General features: G+C 42.9%; 1 protein-coding gene across 5 annotated transcripts in view; it reads left to right on the forward strand.

Annotated features, from left to right (window-relative positions):
- spidr (scaffold protein involved in DNA repair) overlaps positions 1-25,477 on the forward strand; it is a 263,453-nt gene that overhangs the window by 60,110 nt on the left and 177,866 nt on the right. For all 5 annotated transcript variants that reach the window (XM_078216130.1, XM_078216129.1, XM_078216132.1 and 2 more), the window contains exons 6-7: positions 11,349-11,605; positions 15,445-15,545. In XM_078216130.1, coding sequence (XP_078072256.1) covers positions 11,349-11,605; positions 15,445-15,545 — 358 coding nt within the window. The remainder of the gene's footprint in view (positions 1-11,348; positions 11,606-15,444; positions 15,546-25,477) is intronic.

Below are 25,477 nucleotides of genomic sequence, written 5' to 3' on the forward strand. Positions count from 1 at the left end.
CCGCAGCCGTTAAACTATCCTTGATTAACAATGCTACTCCTCCACCTCTTTTACCAGCCTCCCTACACTTACTGAAACATCTATACCCCAGAACGTCCAACAACCATTCCTGTCCTTGTTCTACCCATGTCTCCGTAATGGCCACAACATCGTAGTCCCAAGTACCAATCCACGCCCCCAGTTCACCTCCCTTGTTCCGGGTGCTCCTTGCATTGAAGTAGACACACTTCAACCCACCTTCCTGTCTACTGGTACCCACCCTGGACCTTGATACCTTCCCCAATACCTCACTACCCTCAACACTGACTTCCGGACTACAACTCCTTTTTCCACCCCCCTGACAAATTAGTTTAAACCCCCCTGAAGAGCCGTAGCAAATTTCCCTCCCAGGATATTGATGCCCCTCTGGTTCAGGTGCACCCCGTCCTGTTTGTACAGGTCCCACCTTCCCCAGAATGTGTTCCAATTATCCACGTAGCTGAAACCCTCCCTCCTACACCATCCCTGCAACCACATGTTTAACTGCACTCTCTCCCTGTTCCTCAACTCGCTATCACGTGGCACCGGCAACGTACCAGAGATGACCACATGTTTTGTCTTGGCTCTCAGCTTCCAGCCCAGCTCCTAAATTCCTGTTTTAAATCCCTGTCCCTTCTCTTACCTATGTCGTTGGTACCAATGTGTACCACGACTTGTGACTGTTCCCCCTCCCCCTTAAGAATCTGGAAAACACGGTCCGAGACATCACTGACCCTGGCATCCGGTAGGCAACATACCATTCGTGAGTCTCTTTTGCTGCCACAGAACCTCCTATCTATCCCTCTAACTAACGAGTCCCCAATAACTATTGCCCTCCCCCTTACCCTCCGCTCTCCCCCTTACTCTCCTGAGCCACAGAGACGGACTCAGTGCTGGAGATCCGCTCATGCGGCTCACCACTGGTATGTCGTCCCCCTCAACTGTATCCAAAGCGGAATACTTGTTGCTAAGAGGAACGACCACAGGGGATCCCTGCACTGACTGGGCCGCCTTCACGACTCACAATGGCGCAGAGTCGCTGAGCAGAAACTGATAGCCAAGTTCCGCACACATGAGGACGGCCTCAACCGGGATATTGGGTTGATGTCACACTATCTGTAATCCCCACAGCTTGCCTGGACTTGCAGAATTTCACTGGCTGTCCTATCTGGAGACAATACACATCTCTTTGACCTGTCTTGGTGCTCTCTCCACTCACATTGTTTGTACCTTTAAGACTTGATTAGCTGTAAGTATTTGCATTCCAACCATTATTCTGTAAATTGAGTTTGTGTCTTTATATGCCCTGTTTGTGAACAGAATTCCCACTCGCCTGACGAAGGAGCAGCGCTCCGAAAGCTTGTGGCTTTTGCTACCAAATAAACCTGTTGGACTTTAACCTGGTGTTGTTAAACTTCTTACTGTGTTTACCCCAGTCCAACGCCGGCATCTCCACATCCTGACTGCTTCCTCCCAGCCCCTCTGACTGTCACCCATCTATTTTCCTTTCCTGGAGTAACTATATCCATGAAGCTTCTGTCTATGGCCACCTCTGCCTCCCTAATGATCCTAAGTTCATCCAACTCCAGCTCCAGTTCCCTAACACGGTTTTGGAGGAGCTGCAGATGGGTGCACTTCCCACAGGTATAATCGGCAGGGACACTGACGGCGTCCCTCACCTCAAACATACTGCAAGAGGAACATTGCACTGCCTTTACACCCATTCCCTCTGGATACCTTGCCAATACCACGAGCAGATAGAGTTGCTCCAATGGAACAATGAGCTATTTTCCCCCCCTTTTCCTTGGAATCCACACAGACTGAACTTAAGATTTGCAATTGAAGAGACAACAAAACGAATTAAACTTACCCCGCCTCACCCTTTCTGCCTGAGCCCTTGGAGCCAAAGCCCTTACAGCTCTCACTCTGCTCCCTGCTTACTCCGCTGCCCGCTCAAAGGTGCGGCCTGCTTTTAAACCCATCAAAAACCTTCCCAGGCCCCTCCTGGGCCTACTTCCGGTTTTGGAAAAAACCTCCGATTTTAAACACAAAAATCGCTGAAAAATAAATAAATAAATCAAGTGTAGAAACAAACTCTCTCACCCTCAGCCTGCTCCTGTGGAACAAAAGGCAGAAAGGAGGGAGCTCACGAGATATCGACAATGATGTCATGGAAACAAGACAAAGGGAGTGTTAATGGTAGTGTTCAAGATGAAAAAGGTGCTAATAATGGCATAAATGTACGGTAGCAGAATGTGTTAATGGCAGAACAAGGGCCAATTCTCTTTGAACGCAAAACAAGTTACAGCTGGCCTTTTGGGGGAGGGGTTTTGGGGGGAAAAAAAGTAGAGAAGAGAGTTTGTGGTCTGAAGTTGTTGAAATCAATGTTAATCCAAAAGGCCATAAAGTGCTGAATCAGAAGATGAGGTGCTGTTGGGCTTCCCTGGGACATTGCAGAAGGCCAAGGATGGAAATGTGGGCATGGGAGCAAGATGGTGAGTTAAAAAGGCAAACAATAGGAGGGTCGGGGTCATGCTTGTGGACTGAGCCAAGGTGTTCTGCAAAGTGGTCACCCAGCATGCTTTAAGTCTTCACTGACGAGGAGGCTGTATTGTGAACAGCGCATAGGTAGACAAAATTGGAGGAGATGCAATTGAAACATTGTTTCCTCTGAAAGGAATTTTGCAACCTAAGATGGTGAGGGAGGAGAAGATAAAGAGGCAGATGTTACACCTTCTGTGATGGTATGGCAAGGTGCTGTGAGAACACTGGCACCCCAACATCACATCCCTTCATATTTCATAATGCCTCCACTACCTGCTAACCTCACGTCATAAGTTCTGTTATCTTTGAAGTAACTTTATCCTTAATTATTAAGCCTTTTCCTCCACCTCGTATCATTTTTTTTTATTTTTCCTGTAGTTGAGCTGGTTGAATGAAGGCTGATGTTTGTCATGACAATACTGCTGACTCTGTGGGCTTTGCCAGTGGATCAGCTCTCACCCATCCCTCTATATATCTGCCTCCAGAATGTCCATTCGCTTGTTAATATGGTGTTTGCCACTATTAACTTAATGGGGTGATTGCATTGATATGTCAAGACTGCCTCATTGCTGATGAGGCACATGTTACCAATACACACCTTGATCTGCCTCCTTACTCCTCTTCCACTTTCTTCGCCTTTGAGTGTCTTACCTTGTTCCACCCCTTCCACTTCTCATTCAAAATCCTCATTTTCTGTTCATCCAAATATGATAAATTTCTTACCAACTGTTTTATCTTAACCGTTTTCCTCCATGTGCTTCTGTACTGAACAACCTTTCAACCGTGGTGATTTCAACCTCCCTCTCAACTCGTGCTGTTTTTCTCCTCAATTCTCACTCCATGAAAATGCTCCAGCTCACATTATGACTCTGACTTTGAACTTGACATTTCATGTGGTCTTGCTAGTCCTATTGTACCAATCAACCTGATCCCTCCCCATCTACATCCCCCTTCAAGACCCCAACCTTGCATCTTTCTATATGTGTTCCTGGAAAAACTATCCTCCCAGTTCACTTTCAAAATTCCAATTGTCTAGCCTTTGGATCTCCATTGATAGCAAGATTTCTGCAGCTCCAGATTTTCTAATTCACATCCCTATCTTTATCTTTGATGTCCTAGTCCCCAAAAAACTATTCCTCTCTCTTGCCCTGAAAGTTCCCCCTGCAATGGCTTCAACGCTACTCCATTAAGTTCAAAGGATGCAGAATTGAAAGGATATGGCATTCAACTGGTTGAGCTCCCCAATCTCATATTGAAAGATCCATTGGGGAAAAACTAATCATAACATGATTGAATTTCATATTAAATTTAAAATCCAAGTATTCTAGTCCTAAACTTAATCAAAGCCAATAGACTTGAGGGAAGAGCTGGTTAAAATTAATTGGGTAAATAGACTAAACGTTATGACGATAAATAACCAGTGGGAACCATTTAAATAAACAATAAAATGTTTAACAAAAATATATTCTACTGAAAAATTAAAAATCCAATAAAAAGATTTATCTATGGTTACGAAGGAACTTGATGGTAGCATTAGATTTTTTAAAAATGCTTCTAATATGGCAAAGAATAGCAATAATTCTGAAGATTGGCAGTGTTTTACAAACTAGCAAAGGACCACCAAAATATTAATAAAAAGACAAAACATAGAAAATGAAAGTAAACTAGCCAAGATAATTTCCATCCCAGAGTACTTAAGGAAGTGGCCTGATGGATGCATTGCTGGTCATCTTCCAAGATTCTATAGCCCCTGGAACAGTTCCTACAGATTGGAGAGTCGCTAATGTAACCCCACTATTTAAAAAGGGAGGTAGCAAGAAAACAAGGAATTATGGATCAGTAAGCCTGATGTTGGTAGTGGGGAAAATTCTAGAATCCCTTATCAAATCATCCATTATCGTGGAGTTATGGGGATAGGGCCTGGGTGGGATTGTTGTCAGTGCACTCGATGGGCCGAATGGTTGCCTCCTGCACTGTAGGGTTGCTATGATTCTATGAAAGATTTTGTAGCAAAACGGTGGCAGGATTCAACAGAGTTAGCAAGGATTTATGAAAGGGAAATCAAAATTAGCAAGGATTTATGAAAGGGAAATCATGATTGACAAATCTACTGGAATTCTTTGAGGATGTAACTAGTAGAGTTGAACAGGGCATCCAGTGGATGTGGTTTATTTGGACTGTTAGAAGGCTTTCAACAAAATCCCACTTAAAAGATTAGTGTGTGTTTTAAAGCACATGGTGTTGGGGGTAGTGGATTGAGATGGATAGAAAACTGGTTGGCAGATAGGAAACAAAGAGTAGTAGTAAATGGGTCTTTTTCCAAATGGCAGACTAGTGGGGTACTGCAGAGATCAGTGCTGGGACCCCAGCTATTCACTATATATATATATAAGTGATCTAGATGAGGGAACTAAATGTAATATCTTCAAATTGGCAAGTGACACAAAGGTGGGTGGGAGGGTGAACTGCGAGGAGGATACAAAGGTCCTTCAGTGTGATTTGGGCAAGTTGAGTGAATGTGGAAATGATTGGTAGACGCAGTATAATTTAGGTAGATATGAGGTTATCCACTTTGGTTGATGACAGGAAGGCAGATTACTATCTGGCCATGAAGTAGGAGAGGGGAACATGCAACGGGAACTGGGTGTCCTTGTACACCAGTCACTGAAGGTAAGCTTGCAGGTGCAATAGGCAATAAAAAAGGCAAATTGGCCTTCACACTGAGAAGATTTGAGTACAGGAGCAGGGATGTCTGAATCCAATTATACAGGGCCTTGGTGAAGCCACACCTTGCATATACCAATGACCAAGCCTCCATTGTTCTCTAGGATAGTAAATTCTAAACATTTATGACCCTCTGAGAGGGCATTCCTCCTCATCTCTGTTTTAAATAGGAGACTTTTTATTTTGAAACTGTGCCCCCATTTCTACATTCTCCAAGATGGGAAACGTCTTTTGAGCACCCACTCTGTCAAACCTCCTCAGAATCTTATGTTTCAATACAATCACCAACCAAGAGGCTACAAAGACACATTGACAGGTTAAGTGAGTGAGCAACAAAGTGGCAGATAGAGTGCATGGGGAAATGTGAAGTAATTGACTTTGATAGTACGAATAAGCATCAGATCATCTTGTGGAGCAATGGTAGCATTGATATTCATCAGGGTTATGGGTCAGCTGCATTCCAATGCTATTTCTTCCTTACAAAAGTCCTGAATGCTTTCCAGCTATAAGAACAGTTATACACATTTATAAATAATTGTTCACCTACTCCCTGTGGTTAAAATAAATTCAAAATCTCCAACACGAAGCTCTGATGCAACCACATGATGTTTCCAGCTGCCATAATCCTGTGCCAGCGGTCTCTTTAAGCTAGCGGTTGTGACCTCCTTCTGGGTCACAGCCTGCCCTCTCTCTTAAGCAGACATCCCACCTGCATTAATAAAAGCAAATTACTGTGGATGCTGGAATCCGAAACCAAACGAGAAAACGCTGGAAAATCTCAGCATGTCTGTATACAGTAAATGGCAGAACCTTTAAGAGTATTGATAGGCAAAGGGATCTGGGTGTACAGGTACACAGGTCACTGAAAGTGGCAATGCAGGTGGAGAAGGTAGTCAAGAAGGCATACGGCATGCTTGCCTTCATCGGCCAGGGTATTGAGTTTAAAAATTGGCAAGTCATGTTGCAGCTTTATAGAACCTTCATTAGGCCGCACTTGGAATATAGTGTTCAATTCTGGTCGCCACCCTACCAGAAGGATGTGGAGGCTTTGGAGAGGGTACAGAAAAGATTTACCAGGATGTTGCCTGGTATGGAGGGCATTAGCTATGAGGAGAGGTTGGAGAAACTTGGTTTGTTCTCACTGGAATGACGGAGGTTGAGGGGAGACCTGATAGAAGTCTACAAGATTATGAGAGGCATGGACAGAGTGGATAATAAGAAACTTTTTCCCAGGATGGAAGAGTCGATTACTAGGGGGCATAGGTTTAAGGTGCGAGGGACAAAGTTTAAAGGAGAAGTACGAGGCAGATTTTTTACAAGAGAATAGTAGGTGCCTGGAACTCATTGCCGGGGGAGGTAGTGGAAGCGGATACGGTAGTGACTTTTAAGGGGCGTCTTGACAAGTACATGAATAGGATGGGAATAGACGGATATGGTCATAAGAACATTAGAACTAGGAGCAGGAGTAGGCCACCTGGCCCCTCGAGCCTGCTCCGCCATTCAATAAGATCATGGCTGATCTTTTTGTGGACTCAGCTCCACTTACCCGCCCGCTCACCATAACCCTTAATTCCTTTACTGTTCAAAAATTTATCTATCCTTGCCTTAAAAACATTCAATGACGTAGCCTCAACTGCTTCATTGGGCAGGGAATTCCACAGATTCACAACCCTTTGAGTGAAGAAGTTCCTCCCCGACTCAGTCCTAAATTTGCTTCCCCTTATTTTGAGGCTATGCCCCCTAGTTCTAGTTTCACCCGTCAGTGGAAACAACTTCCCTGCTTCTATCTTATCTATTCTTTTCATAATCTTATATGTTTCTATAAGATCTCCCTCATTCTTCTGAATTCCAATGAGTATAGCCCCAGTCTACTCAGTCTCTCCTCATAAGCCAACCCTCTCAACTCCGGAATCAACCTAGTGAATCTCCTCTGCACCCCCTCCAGTGCCAGTATATCCTTTCTCAAGTAAGGAGACCAAAACTGTACACAGTACTCCAGGTGTGGCCTCACCAGCACCTTATACAGCTGCAACATAATCTTGCTGTTTTTAAACTCCATTCCTCTAGCAATGAAGGACAAAATTCCATTTGCCGCCTTAATTACCTGCTGCACCTGCAAACCAACTCCTTGAGATTCCTGCACAAGGACACCCAGGTCCGTCTGCACAGCAGCATGCTGCAATTGTTTACCATTTAAATAATAGTCCATTTTGCTGTTATTCCTACCAAAATGGATGACCTCACATTTACCAACATTGTACTCCATCTGCCAGACCCTCGCCCACTCACTTAGATTATCTATATCCCTTTGCAGACTTTCAGCGTCCTCTGCACACTTTGCTCTTCCACCCATCTTAGTGTTATCTGCGAATTTTGACACACCAAACTTGGTCCCAACTCCAAATCATCTATGTAAATTGTAAACAATTGCGGCCCCAACACTGATCCCTAAGGCACACCACTAGTCACTGATCGCCAACCAGAAAAACACCCATTTACCCCCACTCTTTGCTTTCTGTTAGTTAACCAATCCTCTATCCATGCTAATACATTACCCATAACACTGTGCACCTTTATCTTATGTAGCAGTCTTTGGTGCGTCACCTTGTCAAATGCCTTCTGGAAATCCAGATAGACCACATCCACAGGTTCCCCATTGTCCACTGCACATGTACTGTTCTTAAAGAATGCCACCAAATTAGTCAAACATGACCTGCCCTTCATGAACCCATGCTGTGTCTTACCAATGGGACAATTTGTATCAGATGTCTCGCTATTTCTTCCTTGATGATAGATTCAAGCATTTTCCCTCCTACATAAGTTAAGCTAACCGGCCTATAGTTACCTGCCTTTTGTCTACCTCCTTTTTTAAACTGTGGCATCACATTTGCTATTTTCCAATCCGTGGGAACCACCCCAGAGTCCAGCGAATTTTGGTAAATTACCACTAGTGCATTTGCCATTTCTCCCGCCATCTCGTTTAGTACTCTGGGGTGCATTCCATCAGGACCAGGAGATTTGCCTACCTTAACTCCCATTAACTTGCCCAACACTACCTCTTTCGTGATAATGATAGTTTCTAGGTTCTCACCTGCCATAGCCTTCCTGTCATCAATTTTTGGCATGTCCCTGGAAGGGTAGGGGGTTTTTGGTCCCCGGAAGGGTGGGGGTTTTAGTTAAGTCGGGCAGCATGGTCGGTGCAGGCTTGGAGGGCCGAAGGGCCTGTTCCTGTGCTGTAATTTTCTTTGTTCTTTGGCAGCATCTGTAAGGAGAGAAAAGAGCTGATGTTTTGAGTCCAGATGTCCCTTTGTCAAAGCTTTGACAAAGGGTCATCTGGACTCGAAAACATCAGCTCTTTTTTCTCCTTACAGATGCTACCAGACCTGCTGTGATTTTCCACTGTTTTCTCTTTTGGACCCCGCCTGCATTAGCTGATTGGATGTGCTGCCCATCATCCTCTGAAGCTGTTGGCCAGCTTCCCACCAGGCAGCCATTAATTGGCCCTTAAGCGTATTATTTGAGGTCTTGCAAAGGCAGAGGTGGGAGTTGGCGTTCCATTAACTTCCAGAACAGATTCCCGCTCACTGCCGAGGCACATAAAATTCAGCCCTAGCCCTGGGGTACTTTGTGCAGCTTTGATTTCCGTATTTAAGGATGGATATGCTTGCATTGAAGGCCGTACATCAAAAGGTTCATGAGATTGCTCCCTGGGTTGCTCTATGATGAGATGCTGACTAAATTGGACCTGTACTCACTGGAATTTAGAAGAAAGAGAAGCACTCACATTGAAACCAAGAAGATTCTGAAGGGCTTAGCAGGGTAAACAGAGGTTGTTTCATCTGACTGGAGTGTCTCGAACATAGGGGCACAGTCTCAGGATCAAAGGATGATCCTTTAGGACTGAAATTAGAAATGACTTCACTTAAAGTATTGTGAACCTTTGGAATTCTCTATTCCAACAGTCGTAGATGCTGCATTGTTGAATATATGCGAGGCTGATATAGACCGATTTCTGGCGTTTCAGGGAATCATGGGATATGAAGAGTGCGTGAGAAAGGGGAGTTAAGTTTGATGACAGGCCATGATCATATTGAAAGGTGGAGCAGGCTCAAGGGGCCATCTCATTTACTCCTAGTTCTTGTGTTCTCTCCATCTCAGTTTTTCTAGTGATCTCATTTTTTGTGACAAAGATGGCTGTGAGCTCTTTGCACTTATTTGAGGTGAGGTTGGAGAGGGCACGCAAAATGAGTTTAAGGAGATGGTTGGTATTGTAGAAAAGAAGCAGAAATGTTCTTTGTTCTCTGGGAGTAGAGGTACTGAGTGCAGTGGCGAGAAAGTTATGCTGAACCTTTAAAGCTTTGGTTAGGCCACAACTGGAGTGTTAGTCCCATTTTGGTAACCACACGTTTGGAAAGATGTGAAGGCGCTTAACAATTTTATTTTTATTTATTTATTCATGGGATGTGGGTGCCATTGGCTGGGCCAGCATTTATTGTCCGTCCCTGAGGGCATTTAACAGTCAACCACATTGTTGTGGGTTTCGAGTCACATGTAGGCCCGATAAGGTAAGGCCGGCAGATTTCCTTCCCTAAAGGATATTAGTGAACCAGATAGGTTTTTACGACAATCGACAATGGTTTCATAGTCATCCTTAAACTTTTAATTCCAGATTTTTATTGAATTCAAATTTCACCTTCTGCTGTGGTGGGATTCGAACCCGGGTTCCCAGAGCATTACCCTGAATTTCTGGCTTACTAGTCCAGCGACAATACCACTAACACCACCGCCTCCCCCAAAAGGGGATTTACCTGAATGCTTTCAGAGTGAGGGAGTTCAACTACAAGATTAGGTTGGAGAAGCCAGGTTGTTTTCAAAGGAAAATTTGACAGAGACATACAAGATTTATGCTAGGTTTAGATAAAGTGGGCAAGGCAAAGCTATTCCCATTAATTGATGGTACAAAGTATAAGGATGCAGAGATATGTTTCAGGAAAGTGATGTAAGGCAGCTGTGAGGAATAATGTTTTGGCACAATGAGTGGTAATGCCCTTGAACTCTCCTATAAGGGTATTAGAAGCGGAGAGGACAATTGAAAGTATATTTAGTTTTTTCAAGGGAGGTGAGGGTCACTGTCAACGTAAACCTTTGTTCTGTATCCCTAATTTCCTTAAGTTGCTTATGGTGAGCTGTCTTCTTGTTCAACTTTAGTCTATCTGTTGTAGGTACACCCATTGTGCTGTTAGGAAGGGAGTCCAGGATTTTGACCCAATGGTAGTGAAGGGACAGAAATATAGTTCCAAGTGAGGATGGTGTGTGGCTGGGAGGGAAACTTGCAGATGATGGTGTTTCTCTGCATCTGCTGCACTTGTTATTCTCAGTGGCACAGGTTGCATATTTTGAAACCCCTGTTGAAGGAGAGTTTGGGTGTTGCTGCAGTGCATCTTGTAGATGCTATCACACTTATGTTACTCTCAGCTGATGGTGGAGGATGTGAATCTTTAAGGCGCTGTGGGTTGCCTGTCAAGTGGGCTGCTTGTTCTGAATGGTAACTAGCTTCCTGAGTGTTATTGGAGCCCATTCATCCAGGCAAGTGAAAAGTGTTCCATCACAATTTGGACTTGTGCCTAGGAGATGGCAGACAGGCTTTAGAGAGTTAGGAGGCAAGTTGCGTGCTGCAGAATTCCCAGCCTCTGGTTGGCTCACAGAAGTTTCAGGTCAGTGGTATTCCCAGGATGTTGATGATCATCGGATCTCTGTGATGGTACTGCCATTGAGCATCAAGAAGTGGTGGTTAAACTCTGCTGTAGATAACCATTGTCTGGCACTTGTGTGATGTGAATGTTATTTGCCATTTATCAGCCCGAAACAGAATGTTGTTCAGGCCTTGCTATAAGTGGGCATGCTTCTGAGTTGTGAATGGTACTGAGGACTGTACAGTATAGAAAGAGGTTTTTTAACCATTATAATTGATCAGTTTCTTCACCTGATCCTTTCCTTGACCAGCACAAAGATACATTTAAAATACACTGCTGTGTAAATAATTTGGATCTATCTTGTTCTAGACAACAGAAGATATTTTGGAGTTTTCATCTGATAATGAAACCATAAAAGAAATTGAGCTGTGCTCAAAGTCCATTCCATCTCTTTCTGCACAACCGACTATATCTACTTGTGGATCTGAACATGGCAAGACTTGTGTTAGATCAGCGAGTGATTGGCTGAAAAGTGCACAAGCGTTTCTACAGACACCTGAGAAGCAAAAGAGAAAACAGTTTAAAACCCCAGAAGATTCTGCCAAAAAGAGGAAGAAATTTATAAGGTTAGCCAGGATGCCAATTTGTACCTTTTGTTGGATAACACACGTGCTCAAGATTTATCAATCATGCTTTCTTTTCTTGCAGTAATTTACATTTGGAATTTCTGTTCAAATATTTTATAGATTTCATCACCTTTATAGAAGGTTACTGAGAAATATCAGACATGTTGGTTATACTAAGTATTCCTATAAAAATCACAATAGGCTCTCCCTTCTGGAATAAATTTCAGTTGTACCAAATAATGCTTCACACTTTCACTATGCATTTTCATAGAATGATAGAATTATTGAAGTTTAAAACACCGAAGGAGGTGTTCGCCACATCATGTTTGCGCTGATTATCCAATCTAATACCCCTTTCCAGCTAATGATCTATAGCCTTGTAGTTATGGCACTTTAAGTGCATATCCAAGTGCTTTTTAAATGCGGTGAGTGTTGCTACCTCAATCACTCTTTTGAGAAGTGGGTTCCAGAACCTTCTGGGTTATAACACATCTCCTCAACTCCCCTCTAATCCTTCTACCAATCACTTTAAATCTATGCTGTCTGATTATTGAGGATTATTTTGAATTATATTCTGAATAAATTTACACAAGATTTCTTAACGTTGAGCCATTTATACATGCTAAGCTAAAAGCAGTTAAAGCTAATTAACCAGTTCAAAAAAAATTGAACCAATTCCAACAAAAGCCCGACAGTTCTGAATACAGTTCTCATGATGTGTGAATAGAAGAAATTAAACTGAAAATGCACTTGGGCATTGGCTTGGCTACAAGTATACTTGCATTCAATAAATTGCGAAACAAAAAAAAACCTGAAGTGCATAGTTTGCGGAAGTGGTAAGTTCAGAAATCACCGAAGAGGGTGCTAAAGTCACAAGGTTTATTTTCTTTCAGGTTTGAGGGTGTGTCCATGTCCATAAAATGCTGTTGTTTGATGCTTCAGTTTCTTTATACTTTCGAGCATACTGTAATACAAATTGCAAATGATGTCCCCTCGAAGAATCATGGATAATTTAAGTATGAAAATTAAAATTAGGTGTAAGGATGTTGATACCCTCTTTATAGAGTCCATGACATTTAATTAGAATTTGAACTGCAGATGCATTCTGTTCATTTATGAAATTAAGCCTTTTAAAATATGTCCAAACCAGCTGTGCTTTCTGTAATACAAATCTGACACTCTCGCACCTGTCCTCATCCCTTTTCTCTGGACCTTATGATAACTCCGAGGCAGACTGGCGTTTACTTGGATTGAGAATATGCTGATTTAGCTATTTTAAATAAGCCATTTCTATTTCTATGTAGTTTCAGAAAAGGTATAGGTGAATTCATATCATCAAAACAAAATCTGAGAATTCAGTTCTGATGAAAGGGCATTCAAAGATGTTGGCTTTTTAAGTGCAAACAAACCTGTCTTATGTTTCAGGCATTTCCAATTTTTAATGTTGAAACTCATAGCTAGGAATGGTATGAATAGAAATCTTAACCTGTTTATAAGTGATTTCCCTGAATGCTATTTGAAAGGAGGCATTAACAATTTGATTTGTGGGATCTGGCACATGGGGGCTGTGTTTTATACTTTCAGATGAGCCTGACTGACTTCTCCTAATATTGGGTTTGCAGTTTGTGATACTATTCACATTCCATGTTTCCCTATGAATACCAAATAGTGATATGGGCAACCTACGTTCTGATTGTGAGACTAAAGGACCCTCCATCACAAGCTTGCAGACAGATGAAAAAGATTTCCAAGCTACAGAATGTAACTCGACATTGTATTTCTTAATGTTATTACATTGTAGCGGTATTTTTGTGTCACACTGCGGTATAGCAGCGTGGGTCAGAACGTCAAAATTTGGTAGGGGCATAAAACTGCTTGTACGGATTGATCACTTGTCTATCTTTCCCAAAGAAGGAAAAGAATATATGACAACTGGATTCAACAATATTGTAACTTGTTTTATGGAACACTCTCCCTATTCATAAGGTTGAATCTGCACTTAACACAAGTTGCAGTATCCAAAGGAATATATTGCTTACCTTTGTTCTTTGGCACTGAATTGGCTAGAATACATGCGCATATAGCTGATGTGTCCCTTTTATTTGGCTTTCCCTGGTTAAGATGCATCCATACAAGACAGACATCCCTTCCCCTCCCTTACCCCCTCCCCACTCTCTGTGCAATATTGCACAAAACTGCCTATTCTCCTAACTGTTCAATTTACTATCACTACTGCTCTTCCAGTCTTTCATCCCCCTCCCCCGCAACCACCCACTCCATACAGGAACCCATGGTGCCATGGACTTGGCTCTGGCTGCACTCACCAGATGCACCATCACTCTCTTCAGCATTCAGAACTTGAGAGAGTAGGATGCACTTAGGCGTCTTCTATACTACCGGCCTCTCTACTTGATTGACTGGTGGTCACCCATTCCCTCACTCCCTGCATGCTGTTAAGCCAAGAGGTAACAATGTCTACATGAGCTACCTACAAATCTTTCAACCTCACAGAATGCAGTAATGCCAGCTGCTGCTAAAATTCTGAAATCTGAAGCACAAGTTGCGGCAACTGACAGGGGAAGTATCCTGGACTTCCCACATTGATCAGGATGTGCACTCTAGAGGATGTAGCAGCACTGCCATTCCTTTATCTATTCGTTAATTATCCTTCCTACTGCTATTAAACCTTATTAATGCTAATAAACCTTTACCTATATTAATAAACCTATTCCTATTAATGCATTTTACCAATACAAATAAACTTGCTGATATGGCTAAACCCTACTAATACTTAATTCATCTTATTAATAGTCACAAATTTTTCTTTATAAAAAGTAAGTACAAGATTCACCAGTTTATTCCCTAATTTAGTTAAGATAAATAGGAAATACACACCAGCCAATCACCTCCCTGCTTCCCAGTGGTATCACACCTGATTTTTCTTTCCGTAAGTAGGCTCAGAACCCACAGAGTGGCTCCTGGTTTGGTGCCTTATGCCCCACTGTGTTCTTGCTCCTTTTCACCTGTCTCACAGTGAAATCTTGCTCTCTCCTACATTGCTTTGTGCTCCATCATGCCAGATCCCTGCAGGAAACAGGACAGGCAACAAAGGTTGTTAAGAAGGCATGCTATTTAGTTGTCTTTATTGGCTGATGCTTAGAATGCACGTGCAGGGATGTTATGCCAGAACTCTATTAGAGAATGCTGCTTGCAGTTCTGGCCATCAAATTACAGGAAGAACATAATTGCACTACAGTGGGTACAGATGAGTTTTACAAGGAAGTTTCTAGGAAAAGAGAATTTAAACTATGAGGAATGATTGGCTCAGCTGGTGTTTTTTTTGCAACATAGGAGGTTAGGAAAGTTATAATTGAGCTGTACAAATTCATAAGGGGGAAAATAGTGAATAAGAAAGGACATATTTCCACTAGCAGAAAGTTCAGTAACCAGAGGCATAGATTTAAGAAATTGATAGAAGGATTAATTGGGAGTTCAGCAATTTTTTCTCACTGCCTGAAAGATTGATAGAGGCAGAAACCTTCATTGCATTAAAAACAACCATGAGATATGCACTTGGCATGCTATAACCTACAGGGCTATGGATCAAAAGTTGGAAAGTGGGATTACTCTGGATGAACTTTTGTCATTAGCATGAACATAACATTGAATGGACTCTTGTCATAAATCAGTCTTTCTTTCTAGTTGAATGTTGACTACCTATACTATCAGAATGTCAGATTTAGACCTCTTTAAAATGTTGTGGTCTGTAACTGAGTATATTAAGATTCAAATTTCTGAAATTTAGGATAAATCTAACTAGTTTATTTTATTCACTGCAGGGGAGGATTAGCAGAGAGGTTAAACAGATTACAATGCAGAGAGAGGTCCGCCATCAACTTTTGGAGGCATCAGTCTGTAACTGATTCTAAAATTCATGCAGGTAAGATTCTTGTACCACTTAAAGAAATAATCTTTATATCAGAATCATCTGTACAAATCTACTTTTTCAAACATTTATGTACAGGAACTGTGGTCAATATTATTTCTTCTTTATTCTTTCATGGAATGTGGGCATAGATGACCAGGCCAACATTTGTTGTTCGTTCTCAATTGCCCGTGAGAAGGTGGCGGTGAGCCACTGCCTTGAACATCTGCAGTCCATCTGGTGCATATACACCCACAGTATTCTGAGAGAGGAAGTTCTGGGAGTTTGCCCCAGCAACAGTGAAGGAACGGTGATGTAGTTCCAAGTCATGATGGTGCGTGACTTGGAGGGGAACTTGTTCTGGATGGTGTTGAGTGTTGTAGCTGCACTCATCCAGGTAATTGGATAGTATTATATGGACTTTAGTAAAGCGTCTATATGGACTTTAGTAAAGCGTTTGACAAAGTCCCTCATGGTAGGTTGGTGCAAAAGGTTGGATCTCATGGGATAAAGGGGGAGGTGGCTAGATGGATGGAGAACTGGCTTGGTCACAGAAGACAGAGTGTGGTAGTGGAAGGGTCTTTTTCCGGCTGGATGCCTGTGACTAGTGGTGTTCCGCAGGGCTCTGTATTGGGACCTCTGCTGTTGTGTGATTTATATAAACGATCTGGAAGAAGGTGTAACTGGGGTGATCAGTAAGTTTGTGGATGACACGAAAATGGCTGGACTTGCAGATAGTGAGGAACATTGTCAGAGGCTGCAGAAGGATATAGATAGGCTGGAAATTTGGACAAAGAAATGGCAGATGGAGTTCAATCCAGATAAATGCGAAGTGATGCATTTTGGTAGAACTAATGTAGTGGGGAGCTATACGATAAATGGCAGAACCATGAAGGGTGTAGATACGCAGAGGGACCTGGGTGTGCAAGTCCACAGATCCTTGAAGGTGACGTCACAGGTGGAGAAGGTAGTGAAGAAGGCATATGGCATGCTTACCTTTATAGGACGGGGCATAGAGTATAAAAGTTGGGGTCTGATATTGCAGTTGTATAGAACGTTGGTTCGGCCGCATTTGGAATACTGCGCCCAGTTCTGGTCGCCACACTACCAGAAGGACGTGGAGGCTTTAGAGAGAGTGCAGAGGAGGTTTACCAGGATGTTGCCTGGTATGGAAGGGCTTAGTTATGAGGAGAGATTGGGTAAACTGGGGTTGTTCTCACTGGAAAGACGGAGGATGAGGGGTGACCTAATAAAGGTGTATAAAATTATGAAAGGCATAGATAGGGTGAACGGTGGGAAGCTTTTTCCCAGGTCGGTGGTGACGTTCACGAGGGATCATAGGTTCAAGGTGAAGGGGGGGAGGTTTAACACGGATATCAGAAGGACGTATTTTACACAGAGGGTGGTGGGGGCCTGGAATGCGCTGCCGGGCAAGGTGGTGGAGGTGGACACACTGGGAACGTTTAAGACTTATCTAGATAGCCACATGAATGGAGTGGAAATGGAGGGATACAAAAGAATGGTCTAGTTTGGACCAGGGAGCGGCGCGGGCTTGGAGGGCCGAAGGGCCTGTTCCTGTGCCGTATTGTTCTTTGTTCTTATTCCATTACACTCCTGACTTATGTCTTGCACATGGCGGACAGGCTTTGGGGAGTCAGGAGATGAGATACCCACTGCAGAATTCCCCAGCCTCTGACCTGTTCTTATAGTCACAGCATTTATATGACTGGTCTGGTTCAGTTTCTGGTCAGTGGAAATTCAAGCTTGTTCATAGAGGGCATTCAGCATTGGTAATGTTGTTGAACATGTCTATTCTAAACATATTTTAATGAATTGAAAACAACATGTAACTTTGTTAGAATGCCAACTTGATGTAGTTGGCAGTAATTGTAAGAACTTAGAATTAGTAAGGGCCTAAGTATAAGGCAAACATCAGGATTTGAGAATCTACTGGACTAAAACTGAATTTTCTGAAATGCCATTAAAGAAGTCCCTTTTACCTGTTGCAGTGGTTAAGGGGGTATTGGAGATCCAATGATACTCTTTGGAGCAGAGCAGCAAATTCTATGGTATGCCATCCAATGGTCCTTCTTCCACAAAAGACATAATTATCATTGTATTGCTGTTTGTGAGATCTTCCTGTGTGCAGATGGGTGTGTCAATGCATGGCAACAGTCATTGTACTTCACAATAATTGATTGTATGTCAGTCTTTTTATGATCATGTGCTATAGAAATAACAGTCTACTTCTTTGAACAGTCTAAGGTGAAACGGCTACAGCTGGTAACAAAATATACTTGGCATTAAGAAAATGGTCCTGAGTGCTTAACAATGATGAATTGGCTGTGGATTCACTTCAATAAAACTCAGTACAAAATTAGAATTTTGTTTGGAGAACCAAAGTTTCCACTGCCATTGGATTGGTCTTCCATCTAGCATAGCTGCAGTTCAGACAAACCCAACTACATTTTCTTGTATCAACACAAAAATTGGTTCCTGTTGATCAGCCAAAATATTCTATGGTCGTGTGCTCTGGGTAAACAACAATTATTGCTTTCTGGATTTCAAGTAGGATTTCTATTCCACACTCTCATCATCACTTGATAAGATGATTAATATCAGCTGTATCAGATATGATTTCGTAGTGAGCTAAATAATCAAACAGATTTATTCTTTATTGCTTACAACTGCAAATCATGCAGCAAGTTATTAAAGGTAGTGCAGCAATTTGGAGCCAGCTCATGAAAGGGTTAAACAGAAACCAGCTGCTTTGAATGTTTTTCCTGCAAATATTTCAATCAATAGATAAGCACTGTTCAAATGATACTAAGTGTATGTTAATAGTCTTTATCAGAATTACGTCGGTGCCTAAACATGCTTTTCCTCTGTGTTTGTTGAAGATAGGTCAAAACCATAATTAACTGATATATTTAAATTGTTCAACTCAACAGGTGGCATTTCACTCAAACAATGAACGACCACCCAATAGCACAGTAATGGACATGTGGGTGGAATTTAACCCAGACAGTGGAGTTCTTGCCTGTCAGTTAGAGAGTCCTACATCATTCGTTTGGGGAAGGTCTGCCGTGTTAAGTACCAGTTAGGTACTTAAGTAGACAGCAGCGGGCCATCTCTCTTATCAAAAGTGGGGTATAGGGAAATGCCATCTTCCGAGAGCTGCTGGCTAGTCGGAGACAGGCAGTTCTTTGTTGCAGGCAGCATCATAGAATCCCTGCAGTGCAGGGAGTGTCCATTCAGCCCATCAGGTTTGCACCGACTCTCTGACAAAGTATCTTACGCAAGCTCTCTGCCCCACCTTATCCTTGTAACCATGGCTAATTCATCTAATCTTCGCATCTTTGGACAGTGAGGGGCACTTGAGCATGGCCAATCCACCGAAGCTGCACATCTTTGGACTGTAGGAGGAAACTGGAGCACCTGGAAAAAACCCCACAAAGACACAGAGAGAACGTGCAAACTCCACACAGATGATCATCTGAGGCTGGAATTGAACCTGGGCCCCTGGCGCTGTGATGCAACAGTGCTAATCACAATATCACCGTGCCAGGAGCAGTGGCAGTTGACAGCAATGCACCCATCTGTGACTCAGCGTTATTGAGGGATGCAGGCCACAGGTGAGTTAGGGCGGGATGATGGTGACAGGTGGGGATTGCAGCCAATGGGCTTTGGAGGCAAGGTCAAGTGTTGTGCCTCTCAGCAGGCCCTGTCTTCTGGATGTTGGGTCCCTTGAACTGACATTGAGCCTGAAAGTAGACACGGCAAGGTTTGCTTTTTGGGCTCCCTGCATGGTGACTATTCACAGTAAGAAGTCCCACAACATCAGATTAAAGTCCAACAGGTTTATTTGGCAGCAAAAGCCACTAGCTTTCGGAGCGCTGCCCCTTCGTTAGGTAAGTGAGACTTCTTACTGTGTTTACCCCAGTCCAATGCCGGCATCTCCTCATCATGGTGACTATTCAGCCAATGGAGGTTGGATGAGGCCCTTTAGTGGACAATAAGAGCCTGAATTGCTGTCAGGGCATGAAGGCCCTCCATGAGCCTTCTGCTCCAGACTTAATCAGGTCAGAGGAATGAAGGTGACAAGGTCCCAACTGACACACTGCCACCCAATTAAATTCCTCTGCCTCCAAAAGTGTCTCAAGAGAAGGGCATTAAATTCTGCCCATGGTGTCTATCAATTGCTACCTGTGCTATGATTATCTTGATTACATTATTCTGTTCCTTATTAGTTTGAAGATACATGTCATTTATTTGTGTTACTCTGCTATGCTTGGTGATTTAAATTCCTAGATATGCATGTCTGCAAGCAGCAGCAACAATTTGCATTTTACATAAAGCATTAATGTGGTTTAAACGTCGCAACGTGCTTTACAGGACCTGGTATCAGGCAAAATGTGACATGAAGTCTTAGGCAAGTGACTAATAGCTAGGTCAAAACGACAGATTTTATGGAACATCATAAAGGAGGAGAGACATAAAGGTGAAGAAGAAGAAAGGTTTAGAGAGATTGCATCCAGATGCTAGAATCGGAACAGCTGAAGCAATGATGGTGAACGAAATTGGAAATGCTCAAGAGGCGAGAATTAGAATAAAGGTGAGTTTGTAGAAATTTGTGATTCTGAAGGACGTTGCAGTGGTTGGGAGGAATTTTAACTTAAAGGCATGTTGTTGGACTGGGAGCAAATGTAGGTCAGTAGGCACAGGGGTTATGAGTGAAACGGGCTTTCTATGAGTTACAATACTGGCAGCGGAGTTTTGGAAGAGCTCAAATATTGAACTCAATCAACAGTATCAGTTTGACTGACTTTTGATGTACTTCGTGCGGAGCAAAATTAATTGAATCGGTGTATTGGAGGAAAGTATACTTGGAATTGATTAGTATGAACATAGAACATAGAACAGTACAGCACAGAACAGGCCCTTCGGCCCACGATGTTGTGCCGAGCTTTATCTGAAACCAAGATCAAGCTATCCCACTTCCTATCATCCTGGTGTGCTCCATGTGCCTATCCAATAACCGCTTAAATGTTCCTAAAGTGTCTGACTCCACTATCACTGCAGGCAGTCCATTCCACACCCCAACCACTCTCTGCGTAAAGAACCTACCTCTGATATCCGTCCTGTATCTCCCACCACGAACCCTATAGTTATGCCCCCTTGTAATAGCTCCATCCACCCGAGGAAATAGTCTTTGAACGTTCACTCTATCTATCCTCTTCATCATTTTATAAACCTCTATTAAGTCTCCCCTCAGCCTCCTCCGCTTCAGAGAGAACAGCCCTAGCTCCCGCAATTTTTCCTCATAAGACCTACCCTCCAAACCAGGCAGCATCCTGGTAAATCTCCTCTGCACTCTTTCCAGCGCTTCCACATCCTTCCTATAGTGAGGTGACCAGAACTGCACACAATACTCCAAATGTGGTCTCACCAAGGTCCTGTACAGTTGCAGCATAACCCCACGGCTCTTAAACTCCAACCCCCTGTTAATAAAAGCTAACACACTTTAGGCCTTCTTCACAGCTCTATCCACTTGAGTGGCAACCTTTAGAGATCTGTGGATATGAACCCCAAGATCTCTCTGTTCCTCCACAGTCTTCAGAACCCTACCTTTGACCCTGTAATCCACATTTAAATTAGTCCTACCAAAATGAATCACCTCACGTTTATCAGGGTTAAACTCCATTTGCCATTTTTCAGCCCAGCTTTGCATCCTATCTATGTCTCTTTGCAGCCTACAACAGCCCTCCACCTCACCCACTACTCCACCAATCTTGGTGTCATCAGCAAATTTACTGATCCACCCTTCAGCCCCCTCCTTTAAGTCATTAATAAAAATCACAAAGAGCAGAGGACCAAGCATTGATCCCTGCGGCACTCCGCTAGCAACCTGCCTCCAATCTGAAAATTTTCCATCGACCACCACCCTCTGTCTTCGATCAGACAGCCAGTTACCTATCCAATCGGCCAACTTTCCCTCTATCCCACACCTCCTCACTTTCATCATAAGCCGACCATGGGGACCTTATCAAACGCCTTACTAAAATCCATGTATATGACATCAACTGCCCTACCTTCATCAACACACTTAGTTACCTCCTCAAAAAATTCTATCAAATTTGTGAGGCACAACTTGCCCTTCACGAATCCATGCTGACTATCCCAGATTAATCCGCATCTTTCTAAATGGTCGTAAATCCCATCTCTAAGGACCTTTTCCATCAATTTACCAACCACCGAAGTAAGACTAACCGGTCTATAATTACCAGGGTCATTTCTATTCCCTTTCTTAAACAGAGGAACAACATTCGCCATTCTCCAGTCCTCTGGCACCATCCCCGTGGACAGCGAGGACCCAAAGATCAAAGCCAAAGGCTCTGCAATCTCATCCCTTGCCTCCCAAAGAATCCTAGGATACATTTCATCAGGCCCAGGGGACTTATCGACCTTCAGTTTATTCAAAACTGCCAGGACATCCTCCCTCTGAACATCTATTTCCTCCAGCCTATTAGCCTGTAACACCTTCTCTTCCTCAAAAACAAGTATGCTGAAGTTCTGTACTTTGTGCCATAGCCTGAAGAGACAGGGAACTGGGAAGATTGTCAAAGTATAGGACAAAAGTGCTGATGGACACAAAAGAGGACAACTTTTGTTTTCCTGTCCTGTCATTAATTTTGAGAAACACTTGGATCATTCAGGTCTTAATGTCAGATGGGTAGTTAAAGATGGAATAGAAGAAGAATTAAGTAATTGTGAAATCCCGTCAAGCTTTTCAAGTTTTTTACAAGTTTATTTATTAGTGTCACAAGTAGGCTTACATTAACATTGCAATGAAGTTACTGTGAAAATCCCCTAGTCGCCATACTCTGGCAGGTACATTGTGGGAGAATTTAGCATGGCTAATGCACCTAACTAGCACGTATTTCACACTGTGGGAGGAAACCGGAGCACCCGGAAGAAACCCGCGCAGACTCCACACAGACAGTGACCCAAGGCTGGTTCAAACCCGGGTCCCTGGCACTGTGAGGCAGCAGTGCTAACCATTGTGCCACTATGCGCCTTACTGCCACCATGTCGCCCCATGGCTTTTATTGAAAAGATAACAACAAATTTGAAATGTGAAGGATGTATTAAGTTATGAGAAGACACAATGTACAAAATGATATCGAGAAAAACTACAAATGGCTGAAGCTGGAAATATGAAGGTAGCATGTCCTGCTGGAAAAAGTATGATCTATCAGAAATCGGGGGTGGGACTTCCAGCCACTTTGGAAGGTTTTCAGCGTCTTCACGACTCCACAAAAATCCATACCATAGGGTCTGCACCCACAGTGAAAACCTACTTTCCTGATTCTCAAACAGAAATTTGTTGCAGAAAAGATGGGAGAGAAAGCTAAATGTTGCTCAGAAGAAATGTGAGATTCTCTAATTGTCAATTTCATGTAATAACTCTAAAATCAGCAAGTTATAGCCTAATTTCCACTTCATAGAATCATAGAAACCCTACAGTGCAGAAGGAGGCCATTCGGCCCATCGAGTCTGCACCGACCACTATCCCACCCAGGCGCTATCCCCACATATTTTACCTGCTAATCCCTCTAACCTACACATCCCAGGACTCTAAGGGGCAATTTTTTAACCTGGCCAATCAACCTAACCCGCACATCTTTGGACTGTGGGAGGAAACCGGAGCACCCGGAGGAAACCCACGCAGACACGAGGAGAATGTGCAAACTCCACACAGACAGTGACCTGAGCCGGGAATCGAACCCAGGACCCTGGAGCTGTGAAGCAGCAGTGCTAACCACTGTGCTACCGTGCCGCCCTGATTTGAACTCTCAATCTATAGGCTGACATATCAATGCAGGTCTGAGAGTGGGTTGCATTGTCAAAGTTCACATCTCTCAGATGAAACTTAAAATCTAGGTTTTGTCTGCTTAATCCTGTAGAAGTAAGTGGCAGGGAGTTATATCCTGGCCAACATTCACCCTTCAAACATTACTGTCTGACTGATGCAAAGCCTGGTAAGAAGGAAAGTGAGCACAAACTATTATTGTGCGAGAGCCAAAGAGTTGGAAATGTAGCTGATAAAGTTGGGACACAATTGGTCACAGCTGAGAGGATACCTTAGAGGATAAAAGCAGTTGTGCTGCTGAAGGTGAAGTCAGTAAGAAGTTTAACAACACCAGGTTAAAGTCCAACAGGTTTATTTGGTAGCAAAAGCCACACAAGCTTTCGGAGCTCTAAGCCCCTTCTTCAGGTGAGTGGGAATTCTGTTCACAAACAGAGCTTATAAAGACACAGACTCAATTTACATGAATAATGGTTGGAATGCGAATACTTACAACTAATCAAGTCTTTAAGAAACAAAACAATGTGATTGGAGAGAGCATCAAGACAGGCTAAAAAGATGTGTATTGTCTCCAGACAAGACAGCCAGTGAAACTCTGCAGGTCCACGCAACTGTGGGAGTTACAAATAGTGTGACATGAACCCAATATCCCGGTTGAGGCCGTCCTCGTGTGTGCGGAACTTGGCTATCAGTTTCTGCTCAGCGACTCTGCGCTGTCGTGTGTCGTGAAGGCCGCCTTGGAGAACGCTTACCCGAATATCAGAGGCCGAATGCCCGTGAAGTCATCAGAGCAGACTGAGATACTTGGAGAATGGGCCGGTCTATTTACAAGAAGTGGATTCAGGTAGCTGTGAGAGCCTGAGAGATTATAACAGGAAAGATGGAGCATGAGAAGTCTCATGGAGAGTGTCAGGACTGGACCACATCAATGAGTGGAGGAAAATGTCATTTTAAAACCAAGTTAACAAAAGTCATTTATAATTTTAAATGATTTCTGTGATTTTCTTTCCTTTCTGAATATGGTAATTAGGCACTTGCTCTGAACTGAGTTCTTGATGACAAGATGCCATTGCATGTTAAAACAGCAGTACACAGTGTTGAGAAGTGGAGCACTTGCCTTTGCCAAAGTTGTGATGGAGAGGCCTGCCACATCCCTCCAAGGAATGGTGGAAGAGTCACACTTCCTCAAGCAAGCTCACCAGATTGCTTGTTCTCAACTGTCGGTGATGCATCATATAGGAGAAAGCAGAGAAGGTCTCTGGAAACTGAGAAATGTGGCTTGCAACAAAATAACATTAGGATAAGTGGAGTTGTTTGTGAAAGTGAGAAAAATCTGATAACACAACAAAGAATCTTTAAAAATATGTTGAGCCCATGGTCTTGTTAAAACAAATGTTTGCTTTTTCAGAAATTGTGGGACGTTTCTCTTATATACTGCTGTGTCATAATATGTCTTCTACACGTAAATATTAGTACTAATTCAGTTTTCAGAAGTTATGATTCATGCATGCACCTCATTGAAATGAGGATGACAAAGTCCTGCCCAGTTGCCAGAAAAACATTGGTATGACTTTGCTGTCCGATAACTTGCAGCATTCCACTGTAGCTTGTTCCAGTATAGTTTGTATTTTTCTACTTTCAGAACAAAATGTGCAACAAATGTGCAACTTGCCAGCACATTCTTGTCAGGTCTTGACTTGCATGGTTACAACTTAAATTAACTTTGAAGAGCTTATGGCAGAAACATGATGGATAAATATCCAAAATTACAATTTGTACTTGGTTCAATATTTATATCCGTAACAGTCTCTTTCCTCCTCCCTCCACCCCCCTTCCCACCTAACAACAGCAATAAATTAGCATTGTGGACATGAGTGACTTTGAGCTGAATTATCGTCAAGTCAGGGGCAAGGTGATAATTATCTGCTTTGTAATTGTAGAAAGAAAAAGTGACTTTTAATGCAACTTTATGATCAACCCCTTTGATTTGGACTCAGTGAGCCATACTTAATAGGAAAATAATTTTAAAACAACAAACATTTGGGTGCTACGGCAAAATATAGTAGCTGAGTGGCCA

This window comes from Mustelus asterias, chromosome 7 (assembly GCF_964213995.1).
Source record: "Mustelus asterias chromosome 7, sMusAst1.hap1.1, whole genome shotgun sequence".
NCBI classification, from domain to species: Eukaryota; Metazoa; Chordata; class Chondrichthyes; order Carcharhiniformes; family Triakidae; genus Mustelus; species Mustelus asterias.